This window comes from Zalophus californianus, chromosome 10 (genome assembly GCF_009762305.2).
Source record: "Zalophus californianus isolate mZalCal1 chromosome 10, mZalCal1.pri.v2, whole genome shotgun sequence".
Taxonomy (NCBI): Eukaryota; Metazoa; Chordata; class Mammalia; order Carnivora; family Otariidae; genus Zalophus; species Zalophus californianus.
In genome coordinates, this window is record NC_045604.1 from 47,553,662 (window position 1) to 47,577,429 (window position 23,768).

Below are 23,768 nucleotides of genomic sequence, written 5' to 3' on the forward strand. Positions count from 1 at the left end.
CCCCTTTCTCCGCATCCCGGCCAACATCTGTCGTTACCTGACTTGTTAATTTTAGCCATTCTGACGGGTGTGAGGTGGTATCTCATTGAGGTTTTGATTTGGATTTCCCTGATGCCGAGCGACGTTGAGCAATTTTTCATGTGTCTGTTGGCCATTTGGATGTCTTCTTTGGAAAAATGTCTGTTCATGTCTTCTGCCCATTTCTTGATTGGATTATTTGTTCCTTGGGTGTTGAGTTCGATGAGTTCTTTATAGATTTTGGATACTAGCCCTTTATCTGATAGGTCATTTGCAAATATTTTCTCCCATTCTGTCGGTTATCTTTTGTTTTTGTGGACTGTTTCTTTTGCTGTGCAAAAGCTTTTTATCTTGATGAAATCCCAATAGTTCATTCTTGCCCTTGCTTCCCTTGCCTTTGGCGATGTTTCTAGGAAGAAGTTTCTGTGGCTGAGGTCGAAGAGGTTGCTGCCTGTGTTCTCCTGTAGGATTTTGATGGACTCCTGTCTCACATCTAAGTCTTTCAACCATTTGGAGTCTATTTTTGTGTGTGGTGTAAGGAAATGGTCCAGTTTCATTCTTCGGCACGTGGCTGTCCAATTTTCCCAACACCATTTGTTGAAGAGACTGTCTTTTTGCCATTGGACATTCTTTCCTGCTTTGTCAAAGATGAGTTGACCATAGAGTTGAGGGTCCATTTCTGGGCTCTCTGTTCTGTTCCATTGATCTATGTGTCTGTTTTTGTGCCAGTACCACACTGTCTTGATGATGACAGCTTTGTAATAGAGCTGGAAGTCCGGAATTGTGATGCCGCCAGCTGTGCTTTTCTTTTTCAACATTCCTCTGGCTGTTCAGGGTCTCTTCGGGTTCCATACAAATTTTAGGATTATTTGTTCCATTTCCTTGAAAAAAGTGGATGGTATTTTGATGGGGATTGCATTGAATGTGTAGATTGCTCTAGGTAGCATTGACATCTTCACAATGTTGGTTCTTCCAATCCATGAGCATGCAACATTTTTCCATTTCTTTGTGTCTTCCTCAATTTCTTTCATGAGTATTTTATAGTTTTCTGAGTGCAGATCCTTTGCCTCTTTGGTTAGATTTATTCCTAGGTATCTTACGGTTTTGGGTGCAATTGTAAATGGGATCGACTCCTTAATTTCTCTCTCTTCTGTCTTGTTGTTGGTGTATAGGAATGCCACTGATTTCTGTGCATTGATTTTATATCCTGCCACTTTACTGAATTCCTGTATGAGTTCTAGCAGTTTTGGGGTGGAGTCTTTTGGATTTTCCACATAAGTATCATATCACCTGCAAAGAGTGAGAGTTTGACTTCCTCTTTGCCAATTTGGATGCTTTTGATTTCTTTTTGTTGTCTGGTTGCTGTGGCTAGGACTTCTAATGCTATGTTAAATAGCAGTAGTGATAGTGGACATCCCAGCCACATTCCTGACCTCAGGGGGAAGCTCTAGCTTTTCCCCACTGAGAGTGATATTTGCTGTAGGTTTTTCATAGCTGGCTTTTATGATATTGAGGTATGTACCCTCTATCCCTATACTCTGAAGAGTTTTGATCAAGAAAGGGTGCTGTACTTTGTCAAATGCTTTTTCTGCATCTATTGAGAGGATCATAGGATTCTTGTTCTTTCTTTTGTTAATGTATTGTATCACGTTGATTGATTTGTGGATGTTGAACCAACCTTGCAGCCCAGGGATCAATCCCACTTGGTCATGGTGAAGAATCCTTTTAATGTACTGTTGGATCCTATTGGCTAGTATTTTGATGAGAATTTTTGCATCCATGTTCATCAAGGATATTGGTGTGTAATTCTCCTTTTGATGGGGTCTTTGTCTGGTTTGGGGATCAAGGTAATGGTGGCCTCATAAAACGAGTTTGGAAGGTTTCCTTCCATTTGTATTTTTTGGAACAGTTTCAGGAGAATAGGTATTAATTCTTCTTTAAATGTTTGGTAGAATTCCCCTGGGAAGCCATCTGGCCCTGGGCTTTGGTTTGTTCAGAGATTTTTGATGACTGCTTCAATGTCCTTAGTGGTTATAGGTCTGTTCATGTTTTCTGTTTCTTCCTGGTTCAATTTTGGTAGTTGATACATCTGTGGAATGCATCCATTTTTTCCAGGTTATCTAATTTGCTGGCATAGAGTTGCTCATAATATGTTCTTATAATTGTTTGTATTTCTTTGATGTTGGTTGTGATCTCTCCTCTTTCATTCATGATTTTGTTGATTTGGGTCATTTCTCTTTTCTTTTTGATAAGTCTGGCCAGGGATTTATCAATCTTGTTAATTCTTGCAAAGAACCAGCTCCTAGTTTTGTTGATCTGTTCTACTGTTCTTTTGGTTTCTAGTTCATTGATTTCTGCTCTGATCTTTATTATTTCTCTTCTCCTGCTGGGTTTAGGCTTTATTTGCTGTTTTTTCTCCAGCTCCTTTAGGTGTAGGGTTAGGTTGTGTATTTGAGACCTTTCTTGTTTCTTGAGAAAGGCTTTTATTGCTATATACTTTCCTCTTAGGGCTGCCTTTGCTGCATCCCAAAGATTTTGAACAGTTTTGTTTCCATTTTCATTGATTTCCATGAATTTTTTTAATTCTTCTTTAATTTTCTGGTTGACCCATTCATTCTTTAGTAGGATGCTCTTTAGCCTCCATGTATTTGAGTTCGTACCGACTTTCCTCTTGTGATTGAGTTCAAGTTTCAAAGCATTGTGGTCTGAAAATATGCAGGCAATAATCCCAATCTTTTGGTACCGGTTGAGACCTGATTGTGACCTAGGATGTGATCTCTTCTGGAGAATGTTCCATGGGCACTAGAGAAGAATGTGTATTCCGTTGCTTTGGGATGGACTGTTCTGAATATGTCTGTGAAGTCCATTTGGTCCAGTGTGTCGTTTAAAGTCATTATTTCCTTGTCGATCTTTTGCTTAGATGATCTGTCCATTTCAGTCAGGGGGTGTTAAAATTCCCCACTATTATTGTATTGTTGTCAATGTGTTTCTTTGCTTTTGTTATTAATTGGCTTATACAATTGGCTGCTCTCATGTTATCGGCATAAATATTTACAACTGTTAGATCTTCTTGTTGGATAGACCCTTTAAGTAGGATATAGTGTCCTTCTTCATCTCTTATTACAGTCTTTGGTTTAAATCTAATTTGTCTGATATAAGGATTGCCACCCCAGCTTTCTCCTGGTGTCCATTAGCATGGTAAATGGTTTTCTACCCCCTCACTTTCAATCTGGGGGTGTCTTTGGGTCTAAAGTGAGTCTCTTGTAGACAGCATATCGATGGGTCTTGTTTTTTAATCCAATCTGATAGCCTGTGTCTTTTGATTGGGGCATTTAGCCCATTTACATTCAGGGTAACTATTGAAAGGTATGAATTCAGTGCCATTGTATTGCCTGTAAGGTGACTGATACTGTATATTGTCTGTGTTCCTTTGTGATCTATGCTGCTTTTAGGCTCTCTCTTTGCTTAGAGGACCCCTTTCAATATTTCTTGGAGGGCTGGTTTCGTGTTTGCAAATTCCTTTAGTTTTTGTATGTCCTGGAAGCTTTTTATCTCTCCTTCAATTTTCAATGACAGCCTAGCTGGATATAGTATTCTTGGCTGCATATTTTTCTCGTTTAGTGCTCTGAAGATATCACGCCAGTCCTTTCTAGCCTGCCAGGTCTCTGTGGATAGGTCTGTTGCCAATCTAATGTTTCTACCATTGTAGGTTACATATCTCTACTCCCGAGCTGCTTTCAGGATTTTCTCTTTGTCTCTGAGACTCATAAGTTTTACTATTAGTGTCGGGGTGTGGACCTATTTTTATTGATTTTGAGAGGAGTTCTCTGTGCCTCCTGGATTTTGATGCCTGTTTCCTTCCTCACATTAGGGAAGTTCTCAGCTATTATTTGCTCCAATATACCTTCTGCCCCTCTCTCTCTCTCTTCTTCTTCCAGGATCCCAATTATTCTAATGTTGTTTCATCTTATCGTATCGCTTATCTCTCGAATTCTGCCCTCGTGATCCTGTAGTTGTTTATCTCTCTCTTTTTCTCAGCCTCTTTATTTTCCATCATTTGGTCTTCTATATCGCTGTTTCTCTCTTCTGCCTCATTTATCCTAGCAGTTAGTGACCCCATTTTTGATTGCACCTCATTAATAGCCTTTTTGATTTTGACTTGGTTAGATTTTAGTTCTTTTATTTCTCCAGAAAGGGTTTCTCTAATAACTTCCATGCTTTTTTCAAGCCCAGCTAGTATCTTTAAAGTCATGATTCTGAGCTCTAGGTCCGACATCGTACTAATGTCCGTATTGAGTACATCCCTGGCTGACGGTACTACCTCTTGTTCTTTTTGTTGAGGTGATTTCTTTTGTCTTGTCATTTTGTCCAGAGGAGAATAGATGAATGAGAGGACAAAATGCTAACAGGTTAACAACATCCCCAGAAAATATACTCTAAATAAATGAGAAAAGACCTGAAACCAGGGGAAAAGAAAGGGAAAGAAAGAATAAAAAGAAAAAAAAAGAGAAAGATAAAAACAGAACAAAACAAAAAGAAAACAGAACATGATCACATATGATCGGGGTAGTGCATAGATCAGTGCCACACACTAGATTTTGGGTGTATTTTAGTCTGTTAGAAGAAAGTGCCTCTCAAAATTTTAAAGAAAGAAAGACTTATATATGTACAAAATAAGGGTTGATACAGTGAAGGGAGGGAATATGACTGTAAAGATGAGCATTATAAAAAGTTTTAAAAAAAAGGAATTGATAAGGTGCTTGAAAAAAGAAAGAAGAGGATTAAAAAAAGAAAGAAGGAAAAAAAAGGGAGAGAATTTGATCAGGCAGGAGACTAGAACAAAGCCATACACTAGAGATTTAGGGTATATTTTGATATGTTAGAAGAAACTGTATCTCAAAATTTTAAAGAGAGAACAACATACATATATATGCCAAAAATAAGGGTAACTACCATGAAGGGATAGAATGTGACTCTAAAAATGAAAAATAAGAATGCTTTTTTAAACAAGGGATTGATAAGATGTTGTTTGAAAAAGGGAAAAAGAAAAACTCAAAAAAAGAAAACAGTTTAAAAAATTAACTTTGAAAGACTAATGAATCATGGTAAAAAAAAGCCATGAATTCTATGTGCAGTATTCTCCTAGTGCTGGAGTTCTGCCGTTCTCATTGATCGATAAACTTGGTCTTGGCTGGCTGTTCGTGCTGATCTTCTGGGGGAGGGGCCTGTTGCCGTGGTTCCCAAATGTCTTTGCCGGAGGTGGAATTGCTCCGCCCTTGCCGGTCTGGGCTACACAATCTGCTTGGGTTTGCTCTCGGGAGCTCTTGTTCCCTGCAAGCTTTCCATACAGCGTTGGAGGACGAGAGTGAAAATGGTGGCCTCCCAATCTCCGCCCCGGAGGAGCCGAGAACTTGGGGCCCCACCCCTCGGTGCGCCCCCAGAGAGAAGCAGTCACTCCCGTCTCCCCGGTCTCTGGCCGCACTCCATGCTCACCCGGCCTGTGATCGAGCGTTTCTATCTCTGGCACCCGACCCCGTGTAGAATCTCCAAACCCAGTAGATCCCTGCGGTGCGCTCCCGCGCCGCTCCTCCCGGGGGAGGAAGGGGAGTCTCCCCGGATCTGCCGCTTGTTGGGTCCCTGCTGGAGGAGCAGTGGCCCACCTGTTTCGCCGATCACAGTTTATGGCAACCCCGAGCTGAGAGCCCATGCCACAGCTCCGTCTCTGCAGCCAGCTTCCCTCCTCTGATACCTGGGAGCTCTGCCGCACTCAGGCACCCCTGGTCTTTCTGTGACCCCGAGGGTCCTGAGACCACACTGTCCCACGAGGTTTCCACTCCCCGCTTAGCCACTGGAGTGACGTCCCTCAGCGGAGCCGACTTCTAAAAGGTCCGATTTTGTGCTCCATGGCTCTATCACTTGCCAGAAGCGGCCGACGGAGGCCCCCTCCCCCGCTGTCTATCCTCCCGAATATTGCCTCGGATTCACTTCTCTGCACATTCTACCTTCCAGAAAGTGGTCGCTTTTCTGTTCAGAGAGTTGTTGCTATTCTTTTCTTCGATCTCCTGTTGAGTTCCTAGGTGTTCAGAATGCTTTGATCCCTATCCAGCTGAATTCCTGAGACCAGACGAAATCCAGGTCTCCTACTCCTCCGCCATCTTGCTCCACCCCTCTCGCATTCTGCTTCTTTCTACTTAAAATTATACTGTGAGCATTTTCCCATGTCGTTAAATATTTTTTAAATATAATTATGGACACAGCATGGTATGTCTGTATGTGAATATGAAAGAATTTTTTAACAATGCTCTATTTCCAACTTTCATGTCACTTTCCCTCTTAACCGACTTTCTCAGTCACTTAACCAGCTGAGCCACCCAGGCACCCCCAAATGTAATTTTTAAATTGATGAAAAAATATTATAGTATTAATGCTGAAGTAGGACACTTATTTTATTTTTTATTGTTTTTAGGATACTTATTTTAGACATAATAAGGTTTAAAAATTGATAAGGAATCTACATGAAGTTCCTTGAGAGGAGGGGAAAAGCTCCAGTGTAATAACAGGATTTTATTAAGTCGATTAAATAGTGAATGATTTTCTGGTTTTGAGACTGAAATAGGGATGCCATTTGTAATAAAAGAGCAGAGCAAAAATGCTGGGCCAAAAATTAAAACCACAAACTTTATTTCACAATTATTGATATAAGCATTTCATAAGAATAGTTAAATCTCAGATTTTGTCAGGGAGATATGAATGATAGATATCACGGCTTTTGATAACAGCAATCACAGTTTTTAATATATCTGTGTTGTAACTGGCCTTGGAAACTGATGATGTCACTGTGAGTAATACTGGAGGGGTTTTTTTGTTTTTTGGGGTTTTTGGGGTTTTTTTTTTTTTTAGATTTGTAGGCACGTACCCTGATAGTGGTCTGGATATAAAGAGCCTCCTGATTCTTTTTTTTTTTTTTTTTTTAAGATTCTTATTTATTTATGTGTTAGAGAGAGACACAGCAAGAGAGGGAACACAAGCAGGGGGAGTGGGAGAGGGAGAAGCAGGCTCCCTGCAGAGCAGGGAGCCCGATGCGGGGCTCGATCCCAGGACCCTGGGATAATGACCTGAGCCGAAGGCAGATGCTTAACGACTGAGCCACCCAGGCATCCCACGTCCCATGATTCTAAATAATATTCTTGTTAACTGATTTAAGAAAAACAACTCTGTGTTTCATTTTGTCAAGTTTCTTTTTGTTAACCCTTTAATAGCTTAGATATATGCCATGCAAATTTATTTCGCCATTAGTGTCCATCCAAGGAGAATTCTAATAGCATGTGTCTTTCATGGTGTTCATGAAAATAAGCCAGGGTCTTCCTATTCAAGTCTGCAAAAGAAACAGACTGTGATTTTAGGAAAAAAAAAAAAAACAACAATTTTAAGAAAGCTTTGGCTCTGGTGAGGAGCAAGCAAGGAGTATAGGAAAATTCAGAGTTTACCACTAGAGATTTTTTTTTGGGGGGGGACTTACTAAATTTTATGGAGAGTACTAAATTAGAGTTATTATGCCCTAAATAATGTTATTTTGTATTATGTTGCCATATATTGGACATAAAATCTAACTCAGTTTTTCAGTGCCCTTTTAAATGCTTATTAAGCAGAAACCAGAACAGTGGATTCATTTTCTTAAAAATAAAAGGAAAGAAGGAAGGAGAAAAGGAGAGAAGGAGGTAATGAGGGAAGGGAAAGAGGAGGAGGGAACGAAGGAAAATTGGAGATGAGCCAGTCTTCACAAATGACGGAAGTAATGTATCTAAATTGACTTCATCTTTCTGTTTTTCACTCAAGGCCAAAATCCATCAATCTCTCTCTCTCTCTCTCTCTCTCTCACACACACACACACACACACACACACACACACACACAACAGAAAAAGAATTGTATTTTCCCACACCAACCTGATTTATTTGTTAACATTATGGCATGATCCTTGTGTTAGAGCCTCTCAATATGATTTACTTCTGACTTGTATTTTGGGTTGCCGCACCATCATGGCCGAATGGTCCAAGTGTTAGCTTTCCGGGCATTGATTCACTATGGCTGATAAAGAGAACGGCCTAGGGGCGCCTGGGTGGCTCAGTTGGTTAAGCGACTGCCTTCGGCTCAGGTCATGATCCTGGAGTCCCGGGATCGAGTCCCACATCGGGCTTCCTGCTCAGCAGGGAGTCTGCTTCTCCCTCTGACCCTCTTCCCTCTCGTGCTTTCTATCTCTCATTCTCTCTCTCTCTGAAATAAATAAATAAAATCTTTAAAAAAAAATGGCAAAAAAAAAAAAAAAGAACGGCCTGTTGCTAAATGTAGCATGTACAGATTTACCTCAAATATTAGTTTCCAAGGGCTGCCATCACAAATTACCACAAGTGGAGTGGATTAAAACAAACAGAAATGTATTCTCTCACAGTTCTGGAGGCCAGAAATTGAAATCAAGGTTTCCTCTGGGCCACACTCCCTGCAAAGGCTCTACAGAAGAATTTGTCCTTGCCTTTTCCAGCTTCTGGCAGCTCCAGGCTTTCCTCGGCTTATGGCTACATAACTCCAGTGTCAGCCTCCAGCTCCATATGGCCTCTCTTCTGTGTGTGTGTCTTAATGAGGATATTTGTCATTGGATTTATGGCCCACTCAGATAACCCATGACGATCTCATCTTCAGACCCTCAGCTTAATTACATTTGCAAAAACCCCTCTTCCAAATAAGGTCACCCTCATATGTCCTGGGGCTGGGTAGGGGGGTAAGAGCATGGACTTATCTTTTGGAGGGTCCCCACTGAACCCACTACACCTGTATTGGTCATTAAGGATCAGATGCCTTGTGATGAGTAGATATACCCAACATTAAGTTCTCTACATATTTTTGTGAAGGTATAGTAACATCTTAGTGAGGAACTAACAAGAACTATGAAGTGCTATGTAAATTCTACACATTATTAAATATGCAAAATTATTTTCACACCTGTTGCATTATAAAGCTCTTGGAACCCAATACCAGCATGCTTTTTATTGGAAGTGATGATGACCATACCCACAAAATACTGAATTCTAAATTATAATTTCTATCCATTGTATCTTCTATTACTTGCTTCAATAATTTTTTTAAGATTCAATTTATTTACGTATTTACATGCATATTTATACTTATACCACTTCTCAATCCAAAAATAGATTGTAAATATTGAGAAACATCATAGAAAGCCTGTATCCTAGGTGTGTGCAGAGAAAAAGCTCATTTCCTCTTGAGAAAAGCTAATTTACTATATATAAATATATATTTATATATTTAAAAATACATATAGATATATATTTATCCATATATAAAAATAAATAAAGTGGCATATATATGCCACTCACACTATAGTTTGAACATATTTCTGTGTTATTTAGACTGTTTTTCTTATCCTTCACAGTGTCTTAGTACTCAAAAATGAGTACATCTTACAAAGTATTGCTTTGAAGGGTACTGGCAATTTACCATGAGTCAGTCTGTGGAAATCTGAAGTATATGAGGTGTCCAACAACCAAAATGGATACTTATGATAGGCATATTGCCATAATTTATGAAGCAGCAATGTTCTTGCTCATGGCATTCTTCTAAAATACCCCTTTCAAACTCGTCTGCTCTAGTCATAGTCTGGGTCATTGTTTCTGTCTTTACAAAGAAACGAGACATCAGAATGGAGGTAGTTTTTCCATCCTGTAATCACCGTCTCTCTAGTCATCAGTTTTTAACCTTTTCCACAGGAGGATCATATCGGGAAAGGGAAAGTTTCAGTTGCTTCCTGATTCCAACATGAAATATCTATCTAAAAATAGCTTGGTCTTTTACCTCACGAAGTTCCCTTTTCCTCTTTCCCCACACATCCACACATCGTTAGTCATCCTGAGTCATGTTTGTAAACACTAGAAACCTCTTTTTTTTTTTGCCTCATTCTCATGCAATTGATCCACAGTATGAACTTTTGGTTTTATTCTGGTGTTGAATAATCTTGAATGAATAATTGTGAAAGTGCCAGACAAGAAATAAACTGAATAATTCAACTGAACAGGAGGTAAAAAAGGAGCTAGTGATAAAAGTTTCCTTAAATTTCCTCAAATTTCAAACTAGAATATATATATAAATATAATATTATATAATAAAATATATTTTTTTCAGTAAAATATCATGTTTTGCCTATTAGTTTATGCAACAACTGCTTTAATATACATTAAATCCTTTCTTCTCCCAGATTTTTATTGTAAATGGCATTGAGAGTTGATCAACATAAAATTCACAACATTCCAGAAGCATCAAGAACAGTGAAAGTTGAATGTATGTTTTTCTATAAATTTAAGGTGCTGTTTTAAATATAAATATTTAAAATATAAATTATATTGTTAAATATAAATTACTGAGTTTTTAAAAATACATTATCTCATTTAATCCTCATATCAGTCCTGAGGAAGATAATGATATTAACTTTACATACAGTGATAGAAAAAGAGTTGCTGAGAAGTAAGAAATAGGTGGAATGTAGGTGAAATGGGGTTGGGAGCCTAGCATTTCAGGGATAGTGAACAGCCTGGTCTCTGTTTGGTTAGTTGGTTGGTTGGTTCTTTGGATTCCCATGGTGCCATTAGGGGAATATCACTAAATACACACCACAAAATAATTTCTTCCCTGTTGACTTATGGTGGCTACGCAGTGTGTCTCAGACCACCCAGCTAGCAAATCAAGGTGTCTGCGTTTGAGGTGGGCCTTTCAGACTGCACAGCCCAGGCATGGAGACATCCATCACATCCTCTGCCTCTATCATACTGTACCATCATATCTATTATTTGTCTTTCCCATTGATTTATGATCTTCAAGGATTCAAAGACAGCCAAGTTATGCCTAGAACATAGCAGGTATTCAGTAATAATTGTTGAATGAATTAATATACACTCTGAAGAAATAGTCCACATATACTGCAGATCTCATGGTGAATACTTTTTTCATAGCATTTACTACGGTTTTAAGCCTAAGGACTTATTTGGTTATTATCTTTCAGTCACCAGGCTATAAATCCCGTAATGACAAGAGTTTCACTCACTGTGATATCCCCACCTCTTAGCATGGAGCTTTGATTTGCAACTAATGGTTATCATTGAATAAATCGATGTGATGACAAAGAGTAGGTTAAAATAACTTGAGATTGTAATGATCATTTCCCTAAAACCTCATCTCTATGGGAATTTCTCTGTACCTGTCTCTCTTTCTTTTAACTTTTCTTTCCTTACTTTTCCCCTTCCACCTCTCTTCCTCTCTTTATTGACATTTATTTATCAAACTTCTGTATAGCAATTGATAGGTGTCCGGGACCATTCTGAATACTGTACAGACATTATTTTATTCTACTGGCAATCATAAGATATATATTATTATTATCATACTCATTTTATATTTGAGGTTATTGAGTGTGGAGACATTAGGAAACATGCCCATGGTCCCACAGCTTGCATTTGAACTCACACAATCAGGCCCCAGAGTCTGCCCTTTTACCACTGAGAGTCTGCTTCTTATTTTTCTCACTATCCCTTAAGCTGTATATAAACATAAACAAGCTGTATTTGTAGCATCTTTCCATATTAATTTATGCTTTCTTGTTTAAATCTAATACTGTGTGTGTGTGTGTGTGTGTGTGTGTGTGTGTGCGCGCGCGCGCGTGCTTACCCACTGCATTAGTCAGCCTTGATGCAGAAACAAACCTAAAATCTCAGTGGCGAACAGCATTCATGTTTTTCTTGGTCAAGTTTCATGTCAGCAGCTACAAATCAACTGCTGTCGTTCTGTTTAGGTGTCTTCTCATTCTGCTGGGGATGTATAATTCTCTTACCGGGAAGGGAGCTAATATGTGGAAACCATCACACAATCTGCCACGCCCATTAGCTAAACTCTTGGTTTACCTGTCTGGCCCATTCTTGGCCACTACACATATAACATTCTGAGTCCAGAAGTTAAATTCTTTTTATAAACAGATGCAAAAGAAAAGCTGATTCAGAGTAACTCAAATATCTTTGTATACATAAAATTTACTAATTTTAATTGGTTGTGTTGAGAAGGTACAAGTAAAACTCCAGTACCAGAGTGTTCCTCATTTTGCTTCATCATTCTTTGACTCTTAAGGGTTAAAAAATGTTCACATGGCTTATAAATACCCAGGGCCCTAATGTTTTTTTCTTCCTATAACAATTACATCACTATAATTTCATTCAGTTCAGTTCATCAGCAAATTTTCACATGCCTTCTATAGAGCTAGCCCTATGCCAAAAATTAACAAGTGTGTTTATAGAGTGCTTTTGTAATTTTTTTTAAATTAATGAGCTTCTGGAGAACAGGGTCATTATTCATCTTAGCAAGGAGCATATTTCTAGCACACAGTTAACACTTGATGAACATTGAATGATGGCCAGACCAACTGAATAAATGAAAACTGAAAATTCCCAAATGCATCTTTACCTCTCCTCCATAGGAACTTCTGCTTGCAGAAAAGTGGGCCAAAATGAACAAGCTCCCCTTTCCAAAGATTGATCCTCAAGTGTTTGATCGAGAAGGACTGAAAGAGTGCTATGTCTTTAAACCCAAGAATCCTGATATGGAGAAAGACTGCCCAACTATCATCCACTTTGTTCTGGCCAACATCAACTTCAGAAAGTACAAGGCTCCAGGTATGTGGGGAATAAATTATGTTCTATAAAGTAGAAATCCGGTAAAAGACTGATATTAAGTGGGTTTATAACAGCACTTGTGGTACTAGCCACTACAATTTTGAATGCTCCCCTTACCTTGATAAATAGCTACTATCCTGAGACCTCAAGTACTGCCCTCTTCCTCACTCCAAGATTCCCTGAGTTCTTCATAATTCAGAAACTGATATGTCAACAACTGGCTCAATAAAAATCCCTAGGGCTTTATTCCAAAACCGGGGCTTATGTTTGTTCTGATTGATTGGCACCCTTGCCATAGGGATTATTAAATATTTTGAAAATTACCCTTGCAAGGGAGCCCTTGTTTCAGAACAAATCATACAAAAACTCTGGGAATGTTCAGTAACCACAGGATTAATATAACCCAGCAGTACAACATAAATAATAATTTCAGGTTGCTTTGTTATGTTTTGTAGAAAAAGAGAATCAAGTTCAAGGCACAGTTGTCCTGTTTTACTACATCCAGAGTCTGTAGATTCTTCTATATCCTGGAAAATATTGATTAACAAAAGGCGATCTAGAGATTGACAAGCAGGATGCTTAAGGCCTAAAAATCATATTATCCTTGGACCAGAAAGTTCAGTTATGATAGGAAAGATATAAAAGAAAGTCATGGCAAATTTGACATGGGATGATGGAGAAGAAAGTGATCTTCCAGATGGTGGAGGAAGACAGAGAAAGGATCAGTAGGAAGGGAGGTTATTATGAGTCATTCTTCAAAACAAGAGAAGGAAGAATTGGTGGGTATTTTTAGTTATTTAACAGTAGGAGTACTTGAAACCCAGAGAATTTTCTATCACTGTTAATTCTCAAATAGAGACTGCGTAGGGGATTCCTGTGGCATGAACACAGTTTGATAATGTTTTGGTTTGGATTCCCCAGAAGCAGATTCCAGGAAAGGAATTCAAGTGCAGACCGTTTATTTGAGTGGACTAGGGGATTTTACTAAGGATGTAGGGAAGTGATGAAGGTAGACAACAAAAGATGTGTTAGTAAGCCAACTACCACGAGGAAGATTTGATCCTTTTGGGAAAGCCTAGGAAATGGAACAGAAACTATGCTCCAGAATCATCCTTCCCATTCATACAAGAGTCAAGGGAACTGGGGTATTTATATCCTAACTTCCTAGAGTCTTTGGTTGACTGCTGCCTGGGGCAGAGTGTTATTTACCAGAACTTACAACCTGCTGCTAGAGAGCAAAACAGCCTGTTGCAGGATGGGGTAGAAAGATGCAAATGCGGGCAATCGGAAGTTTCCCAGGCAGAACACCTGGATATCTCAACCCAGGGAATATGGGTGAGAGCATAACAGTGCATACTACAGATCCCATGACCCCAGTGAGGGCTCCCTATGTTATGTTTACAGCTATCTGTATGTTTTCTTTCTTGGGTTTTAGAGATATTTTGGTGTTTTCAAAATCACAACCTTTGAGACTCTTCTAATATTTAGGTGTTCCGAGAGAAACTAAAGAAGAGAAAGAGATAGCTGATTTTGATATTTTTGATGACCCTGAATCACCATTTTCGACCTTCAACTTTCAATATACAAATCAAGCATTCAAAAGGCTGCATGATCTCATGCGCTTCAATACCCTGAACAACATTGATGTAAGTATCTCCTGTGATCCTTGACAATGTCACATACTTCCATATCACATGAACATAGCAATACCTTTTTAATTCATTAAAAATAAAAATAAGGTTTATGAATGATATCATCCAAATTGTACCATTTTATTTTTTGTACGTTATTTTATTACTCTCCAGAAGAACCCTATAAAAATCACAAATAAAGAGTAATCGCTCTAAATTGGCAGAGCCCATATTTTATATGATAATTTGATTGAAGGATTGGTTAATACTCAGCCTCTTTCCCAAAGTATCTAGTGTATTCGTCATCTGATAGAAATAAATTATGAGTAGGAAGAAAAGTGATAAAAAGGAAATATAAAGGTAGGAAAGTGAATGTAACCAGAAGTGTAGTTATCTGCTAAAATATCATGAGTTTTCATAGATACACTCATGCTTTTAAATGCTCTTATTTTTGTAGATCTTGGGAATGTTGCCAAAAGTAGCAGCCTTCCCATTTTTAGCTCATGAGATATCAAGTACGCTTTGTGTTAGGAACTTCAGAAACGAGTCATTCTCTTCACTTAGGTCATCCCTAACCCCAGTATATCTGCGGCGAAGATTCCTTGACCATGTGAAGTTCTGTGATCTCTAACTCACCATTTAAGAACACTGTTGTGTAACTGGAATCATGTTGGCTTGTAGTTCCAAATCACAGTGTCTGACAAATTATTATCCATTGTGAAAGCCCAAGTTCATTAGCCTAGCTGGATTTTGCACATTAAAAAAGAAAAGAGTAAAAGAAAAAGAAAGAAATTAATTGGGGAGGGAAAAGTGTTGTATCTGATTTGCCAATCTTTTTGGATACCTTGCAAATGGTGCAAAAGAAAGCACAGTATATAAATGAGGGTTCTGTGTATATGGGATTAGTTTTCTAAATATATTTTATCTTTTTTCTTTTATCTTACAATCAGTCATCTGAAATCCATATGCTGGATTAAGAGAAAATCAGTATTTTAAGCTATGATTTAAACAGACATTCTCAAGATAGAGTTGTGTTTAATAAAACCCCATGCTGTCAAAAGAGAACCAAGGGGTAATGGCAGAACAATCCTATTTCTAGTGTGAAACTAACAAACTCAAAACAATGTATTCCTTGGGATGAAATATATTAAACTTGATCAGTTGTCCTCAAATGGAAAAAAAAATGGACTGTAGGAATATATAAATACCCTCTTGGGCTTGGAAAAATAAAAGGATACACATACATACATATATATATATATTTATAAGTATGTCTGTGTATATTGTAGATGAGTGTGAATGGATAGATATCTGTATCTGTAACTTAAACAACTACATTTTTCTCATTGTTTTTCAGTTCTGGTTTATATAAAACCTGCTAAGCTGTTTGCTATAAAGAAAGATATAGTTTTATTTATATATTCTTCAAAGTAGTTTGTTTGACACATAGATGAAAAAGTAAAAGCCTAAGCAAAAAAAGACTGAATTCCAAAATAACTTTCCTGACAAACCGCTCATCAAACATTAATTAATAAAGCAGGATTTAATTGCTTCCAAAAACTTCTCTGGCATAGTGTGTAGAAGCAAGGTCATGGGCTTTATATCTCATTTAGATCTCAGATGGGCCACCTGTGTGACTTTGAATAAGCTACTTAAACTTTTTGGGCCTCAGTTGCCTCATCTCTAAAACAGGTGTAACAGCACCTCTCAGAATAGTGAATCATCAGGTGACGTATGAACAGTCAGAAGCTGCTCTATAAATGGGAACCTTACCTGTGTGTGTCTATATCCTATACCAGGATGGATATACTCCAAGACCTTTGCAAATGCCCAGAATTAATAATATAGACAAGTCTATACGGGTAATAGCCTAGGCAGTAAATTTTGGGGGTTGGAGATGGCATGAATGAATGTAAGCTTTCTCTTAAATTATATGACCATTGAGACTTGTGTTCAAGTGATTCGTGTGTGTGTGTGTGTGTGTGTGTTTGTCTGCATGCGTGTACATTTCATACCGAGGTAGGAATTCCAGTGTTCACTGACATTGTGTCTCTTTTTTGATTACCCCTCCTGACCCCTCACTTTTAACCAAGAAAATGTATTTTATCAGAATCAAAGCTTCTTGGTAAGTGATGATAAATGAAGACCAACAAAACTGCCAAGGTAGAATGCTGGAGAGCTCATTAGGCTCAGTCATTAGCTAAATCACTCATTCCCACACCATTTGAATAGAGTAGCTTACTAATTCACACTTCAGCAATGCAGCACATAATTACTTGCCACAGGCTGTCAGAGCTGCTTGCAAACTGTGGACCCTGGGAATAGAAACTCTTCTAATGCAGACCCCTCCCCGACTGCCAACTCCAGGGAAAGTGGTTTTCACATTTGTGGCCATGACTGCTGTGGCTTAAGGCAAATTTTCATCTTCAATTAACATTCTGGCTTAACTTTTTATTCTGAAAAGACCACCCTGTCTCCGACAGCTGTATGCTTCTGTTGGTTTATTTTCCCCAGAGGTCCTAGCTGGCCTGCTTGGCTGAACCTAAATTCCCATTCATCGTTAGAGAACTTTTGCTCTGTTTCTGCTCCATGACAGCAGCCTGGGTTTCTCATTAGCAGCAGGTTCGGCACTTACTCAGCCCTCCCAAATTCTTTCTCACTGAACATTGCCTCAGTCCTTTTACAATGATGGCATTTAATTTGGGGGGGGGGGGGTTGCTGGTGTTTTTTTGTTTTTTTTTAAGAAACTTAACATAGAAACATAGAGTGACTTATACCAGTAGACATGTGGTATGCGGGAAACACAGAAGCTTTGGAGTCCGACCAAACTGAGTGTTTAAACCCTCATTGGCTGAGTGACCTCACATACGTTGGCTCACTTTTCCAAGTTTTCCTTTCCTGGTTTGTAAGGGGAAACAGTGATGCATATCTTACAGGACCAGGGTGTCGATTAAGTAAAATAATATAATTTAAGGGCTTGGCATGTAAGAGACACCTAATGAATTGAAGCAACTAATATGATAGTAATAATTATGATCAGTGTTCATATTGTCTTCTGCTTTTACTTACAAATTTTAAACCCTTTAAAAACAATAACTTGCCTTATTTACCTTTTATATCCTCCAGAGACATTCATCACAAGGCCTGGGACCTAAAATATGTAATAAAATTTTAGTGAATGGTTTTTAAAATGCTATTGACTTGTTAGCTGAAATTGTTGCAGAGTTCGATGTGATAGGAAGAAGGGATAGCAAATGTTAGAATGCAGGTCTGTCGGTTGGAGGCAGGATCTCTGACCACATAGAGTGGGAATGGATTGTGGCTACATGCTCTCCTCATAAATCACCAGTTTAATCTGGAGAGAATGTGGCTCTGAGAGTTCCTTTCCCAGGACCTTGTTGATTCAGTGCTCACAGGAAAATGTACTGCTACTCAGTCTCACTCATTCAATTTATTAAATCAGCAGGCATATTCTAAGAACAGGTGATGTGTCAATTTATTCAATATATGCCAACGGTGCATAACAATGAGCTTCTAAAATCCCTTCTCAAACAGTTCTATAAAGTGTTAAATACTAGATGCTAATTAAAATGAGGGAAAGTGGGGCCCCGGGGTGCTTCAGTCGGTTAAGCATCCGACTCTTGATTTCAGCTCAGGTCGTGATCTCAGGGTAGTAAGATGGAGCCCCGCAGCGGGCTCCACGCTGGGTGTGAAGCCTGCTTAAGATTCTCTCTCTTCCTCCCCTGCTACCCTTCCCCCACCCCTGCTTGTGCTTTCTTTCCCTCTAAAAAATAATTAAATGAGGAAAAGTATATATCCAGAAGTACTGGTACTTAATGCTTAATTTATTGCTATTTCATCATCATAATAGCATTTAGGTAGAGTTAATTTTTTTATCTTTTAAAAGTAACTTAGAAGCTTATTATATATCATGGCCTAATATGTAAGGCCCAAATTCATCTACCTTTAATGCTGCCTATAATCTCTTTCCATCTTTTATTCATTAATTCAACACATATTTATTGAGTACTGTGTCAGTCACTGTTTTAGTAACTAAGGATACAAACATGTACAAAAGAAAATGAAAAAAGTTTTGAATGTCTAACATAAGCTAGATATTTTCCCCTCAACTATATAACACTCAAAACTAGCCTCTGAGGTAGGTATCTTTATTTATATGTGAAGAAACTGAGTCAAGGGTAATGGAGGCAGATGGCTGGAGGTCACACAGTCATGTGGGGAGCCAGGATGGGGTCGCATGTTTTTTCCTCACTCTTTCCCACTTTTGAACCATCTGTTTCTCAAGCAGCCTTATTTCCTACTATTTCCCAAACACAATCTACATTCCAGCCAGGCCAGTGCCCAGATGCTTCCTACACATGCCATGATCTCCCACCTTCAGCCCTTTTACAGGATCGTCTTTCTTTGAGAATGCCCTGTGCCTGCACTGCACTTAGAGTCTGCCTGCCCTTTCATGCATCTCATTGTCTCCATGAGTTAAACTTTGTTGAACTCAACCTCCTGTGCATTCATTACTTTTACAAATACTTATGGTTCCCCTTCTGTGTTCTAAGTGCTGCGATCAAAACTGACAAGACTAATAAGGCCCCTGCTTTTGTGACATTTCAGTTTTTATTGGAGAGGCAGACATTTGCTGGCAGATTCGTAGCAATTTTAAGACCAGAATATCTTCTTGTATTCTTCTATATCTGTAATTTTTATTTCTCTTTCAAAATATATGGTAACTTCCTCGTTGGGGTCATTTTTAATTTTCTTTTTTATTTTTATTTTAAGATTTTATTTATTTATTTGAGAGAGGGAATGAGATAGAGAGAGAGAGCATGAGAGAGGGGAGGGTCCGAGGGAGAAGCCGACTCACTCCTGAGCAAGGAGGCCGATGCGGGACTCGATCCCGGGACTCCAGGATCATGACCTGAGCCGAAGGCAGTCGCTTAACCAGCTGAGCCACCCAGGCGCCCCATTTTTAATTTTCTATTGTGGGAATTAAGTGTTTGCTTGTGGGTTGCTTGGGAGAAGTTCACATTTTATGTTTCCTTTTCTTATTCTCTGCCTTTCTTTCTTTTCTTTTTTCTTTTCTTCTCTTTTCTTTTCTTATTTCTTTTCTTCCTTTCTGATTTTTATTTATTTGACAGAAAGATACACAGCGAGAGAGGGAACACAAGCAAGGGGAGTGGGAGAGGGAGAAGCAGGCTTCCCGCCGAGCAGGGAGCCTGATGTGGTGCTCGATCCCACGACGCTGGGATCATGACCTGAGCCGAAGGCAGACGCTTAAGCCTTAACGACTGAGCCACCCAGGCACCCTATTCTCTGCCTTTCTTGCTGTAGATTTAAAGAGTCTGGATCAACAATTAGGAGGCTATTGAAGGGCACCCATTAAGGATGACGTGGGTCAGTCATACTTAGGGAGGGGCAGGGGGTGTGGAGAAGTTTGAGAGAGGAGGGGTGTTGTAGGATACCACAGAAGGGAAAGATTTAGAATCTCAACGAATTTAAGGGGGGATGAAAGAGGAAATTAGATATAAACACTGATGAAGATTACACCTAATAACATTTAAAAACTAGGAAGATTCAAAGATGGCGGATTTCTTCTTTGGATATGGAACTGTACCGTGTGTCATGACAGGAGGTTTGGATTTAGCACTGATGTAGGATTGAGTTTAGCCTCTTCTGTTTATATCATAGAATTGTAAATCACAACCAATGGCTGTGTTCTGCAGCAATCTGAAAAATTGGGGCAATGGTTTCATAGTGTTAATATGCCACCTAGTGGTACAACTTGCACATTCTAATTGCATATGATTTGGGGTTTTCAGAGTTAATAAATGTAAATATTCGTTTTCCTTCATAAGAATGGCCTGTTTACTAGAAACACCTGCCAAGGCCCACTTATGAGAAATCCACTAGTTCATGGTATTGATATTGCTGATTTTTTTGTGCTTATGAATTAATTATAAAGGAATTGACAGCAGTCATTATTAATATAATTTCCCTGTGGTTTTTTTTTTTTTAAAGCTTTTAAGGTATTTGGAAAACAAAGAGTTGATTTTTATTTGACTTGGATATTTCTCTGCAGTGAGGGTTCCTGTGTCTTGTGCTGGTATGGTGAAGGAGACACCAAATGAAAACTTGCTGACATACTGTCTAGAAAGCAGGGAGATTTTTTTTTTTTTAAAGATTTTTATTTATTTGACAGAGAGAGAGACAGTGAGAGAGGGAACACAAGCAGGGGGAGTGGAAGAGGGAGAAGCAGGCTCTCCGCTGAGCAGGGAGCCCGATGCGGGGCTTGTTCCCAGGACCCTGGGACCATGACCTGAGCCGAAGGCAGATGCCTAAGGACTGAGCCACCTAGGCGCCCCCAAAGCAGGGAGATTATTAAAAGAATATGTAGTAGGGGGGCACCTGGGTGGCTCAGTTGGTTAAGCTTCTGCCTTCGGCTCAGGTCATGGTCCCAGGGTCCTGGGATTGAGCCCTGCTCACTTGCTCGCTTGCTCTCTCTCTCAAATAAATAAATAAAATCCTAAAAAAAAAAAAAAAAAAAAGATGTAGTAGGACACATTTCATAGCAGAATTGATTTGCTGACTTTTACTATATAATAAGCCCACAATTGGATATACACTGTGTGTTTATTTCTATTAAACTTGACAGCCTCGTATCCAAATTAAAGCTCCTGCATTTTCACACATATGGTCAGTTTAAAAATAACAACAATAAATAGATGCTAGTTATGGAATGTTTCCGAGGTGCTGGGTATTATACAAAATACTGTATATAAATCCCCACAAAAACCAAGGTTAGTATTATTATTATTCCCAATTTAAAGAAGACCGAAACAGGTTCAAGGATTCTCCTTGACCTCACATAGCCAAGAAGTGATTGTGCCTGGAGGTCCTGGGTCAGGGTCTCCTTCAGAGGCCTGAAGCCTCTTCTGTCAGCATAGAATTCATTATGTTTCCCTTACTCATGGGAAAAATGGGGTCAGCAAATACCTGCTTTACTTAAAAGACTCAGTAACGTTTGAGCCCATAAGACAATATAGATACATACAGGTATGATACTATGTTTTATTATACATATTCTCTCTGTATAATTCAAAAGTCATAAAGCAAATCAAGATGTCACATGTCTGTGATAAATCCCTCTTTCCAGAATACAACTGTTTGTTGTTTAAAGTTACTGTTAGAGAATTAGACGGGCCTGCCCCTCAGGTCCGACATAAAGTCACAGAATATTAGTTGCGTGTTAGCACCCCCCAGGTCACGTGTCTCTCTCCTCCAAGCATTGAACCTGGCTGGCCCAGTCACACTGGATGTGGACAGGGGAAAACCCCTCTACATATCTCCAAGGCCAAGTGGGCCACTCTAGCTCTGAGTGGGAGGGCGCCTTGGGTCCTAAGCTGCTCGGACTTGCCAAGTAGGGCAGAGGGCTGAAACACATGCAGATAATACCTTAATGTTGTTTAACAATCCCTGGAGTAGAGAATGAAGGGAATTGTAAAATAGTCGCTGTGATTTTCTTCTGTGCCCTCAAACTTGTAGCTCATTGGTGAAGATGAAATCCTATGTCCTGTCCTAGGGAGTGGAGTCTTTCTGATTTTGAAAGGGTTCCAAATAAGCAACAGAGAAAAGATTAATATACAGGCCTCTCTTCCAAAGCCCATACCCATTGCTCTGCAACAACTGCTTTAACCAAATTCCAAATCTTGTCTTCTTTCCAGAAGTTCTTAACTAGGTTAACTTCATACCAGAAGAAAATATAATTGGAATAGCAATCTTAGAAGTTGTAGTCACCATTAATTTGAGTATATGTGAAAATTATTCTGAATAAAAAAGTCATCATCAATAAAATCACAAAGTGTGGTATTTTCTAGATAGAGGACATCTATGTTTTACAACTGTATTTGTTTAGGTGAGAAAGCAGGGCAATTCTTCGGCGATGCCTTCTTTTCTCATTAGGCTTAAAGAAAGTCTGCTACTCCGTTGTGGTCCCTCATTCCTGCTTGTCCACTCACTGTAAAGAACATAAATTCTACATTTAGTAGTTACTTATTTCTTCCCTCTTATCACCTCCCCATTGAAAACCAGAATAAAGATAAATTAAGCTCTGGACATGAGCTTAATACGAGTATAACGGTGGGATGTTGGATTTAAATATACACATCCATGACTCCGAGGTTTCTCTCTCTCTATTTCAAAAAGAAAACTATAATAAAAAGATCAACTAGATTTTTGTTTTGACCAAACGAATGTTTACATGAGTTTAGAGCAATACTAATTATACATCTTTTCCCTCTATTTGCAGGTGATAAAGAACGCCATAGTTGAAAGCATTGAATACAGAAGACAGAATCCATCTCGCTGCTCTGTTTCCCTTAGTAATGTTGAAGCAAGACGATTCTTCAACAAAGAGTTTCTAAGCAAACCCGCAGCGTAGTTTGTGTAGTGGAAAGGGAAGCAATTTCTGATGCTGAGGCAGTTTGAAATCCCATTATGACTGGATTTAAAAGCATAATACAGATATTAGTACTGATCACAAGAGACTGGCTGATACTCGAAGTTGCAGTTATTTAGCTGCATGAGAATAATACTGTTATAAATCTGTTAGGTTGATAGATGATGTGATTATGTAAAAATATACTCAGCTACATTTTCTGTCAGTATAGATTTCCTGATGCAAATGTAGGGATATATATTATAATTTTAGACATTCCTCACCAGCTATTTTATGTGTCCTCTTTTTTAAAAAAATGTTTTCTTTTTAGAATATTTAACAGTTCAGTCTCAATAAGTACGACTTTGCATTGTGTGTAAATGTTATTCACTGACTGGATTTATTCATACCATGAGACAACACTATTTTTTATTTATATACACATGTATACATATATGAAATAAATACATCAATATGCAATTAGCATGAGATAACTGAGTCTTTGCTTATTTTTAATGGAGTATTGCAGTGTAGCTATGAAAGATTCTCAGAGTCATAGCTTTCAAACACAAAAATTGTTAATCCTAAATGGTAATGTGAAACTTATCATTTTAAATCATGGTTATTCTTCTTAAAGGAGAAAGCATGTGTCATTTCTTGAACAAACACTATATCTTTATTCAGCAAATAGAAAAAAAAATGTAACCTCTTCTAGTTTAACATTTTACTTTGAGATTATGTTGGACTGTTTGTCCATGAGAGAGCAGTTGACCTCAGAGAAAAATCCAGAAGAGTAGCAAGGGCTATATCTGCAAGATGAGTCTTAGGGACAGTCTGTATTGTATGACTGTGGTTTCAGTTTCCACTGAACTACTAAGGTTCAGTAGTGTAAACATAAGGAGAAACTAACATAGTAAGGAAACTTAATCATCCTGTTTATTGTTG

General features: G+C 38.6%; 1 protein-coding gene across 4 annotated transcripts in view; it reads left to right on the plus strand.

Moving 5' to 3' along the window:
* Positions 1-23,318, plus strand: part of PLA2G4A (phospholipase A2 group IVA) — a 169,771-nt gene extending 146,453 nt beyond the window's left edge. For 3 of the 4 annotated variants that reach the window (XM_027613902.2, XM_027613901.2, XM_027613903.2), the window contains 3 exons: positions 12,548-12,743; positions 14,232-14,389; positions 22,695-23,307. In XM_027613902.2, the coding sequence (XP_027469703.1) occupies positions 12,548-12,743; positions 14,232-14,389; positions 22,695-22,826 (486 nt within the window). In that variant the 3' untranslated portion in view covers positions 22,827-23,307. Of the gene's footprint in view, positions 1-12,547; positions 12,744-14,231; positions 14,390-22,694 lie in introns of all 4 variants that reach the window. The other variant, XM_027613899.2, reaches the window with a different exon arrangement.
* The last annotated feature ends 450 nt before the right edge of the window (positions 23,319-23,768 follow it).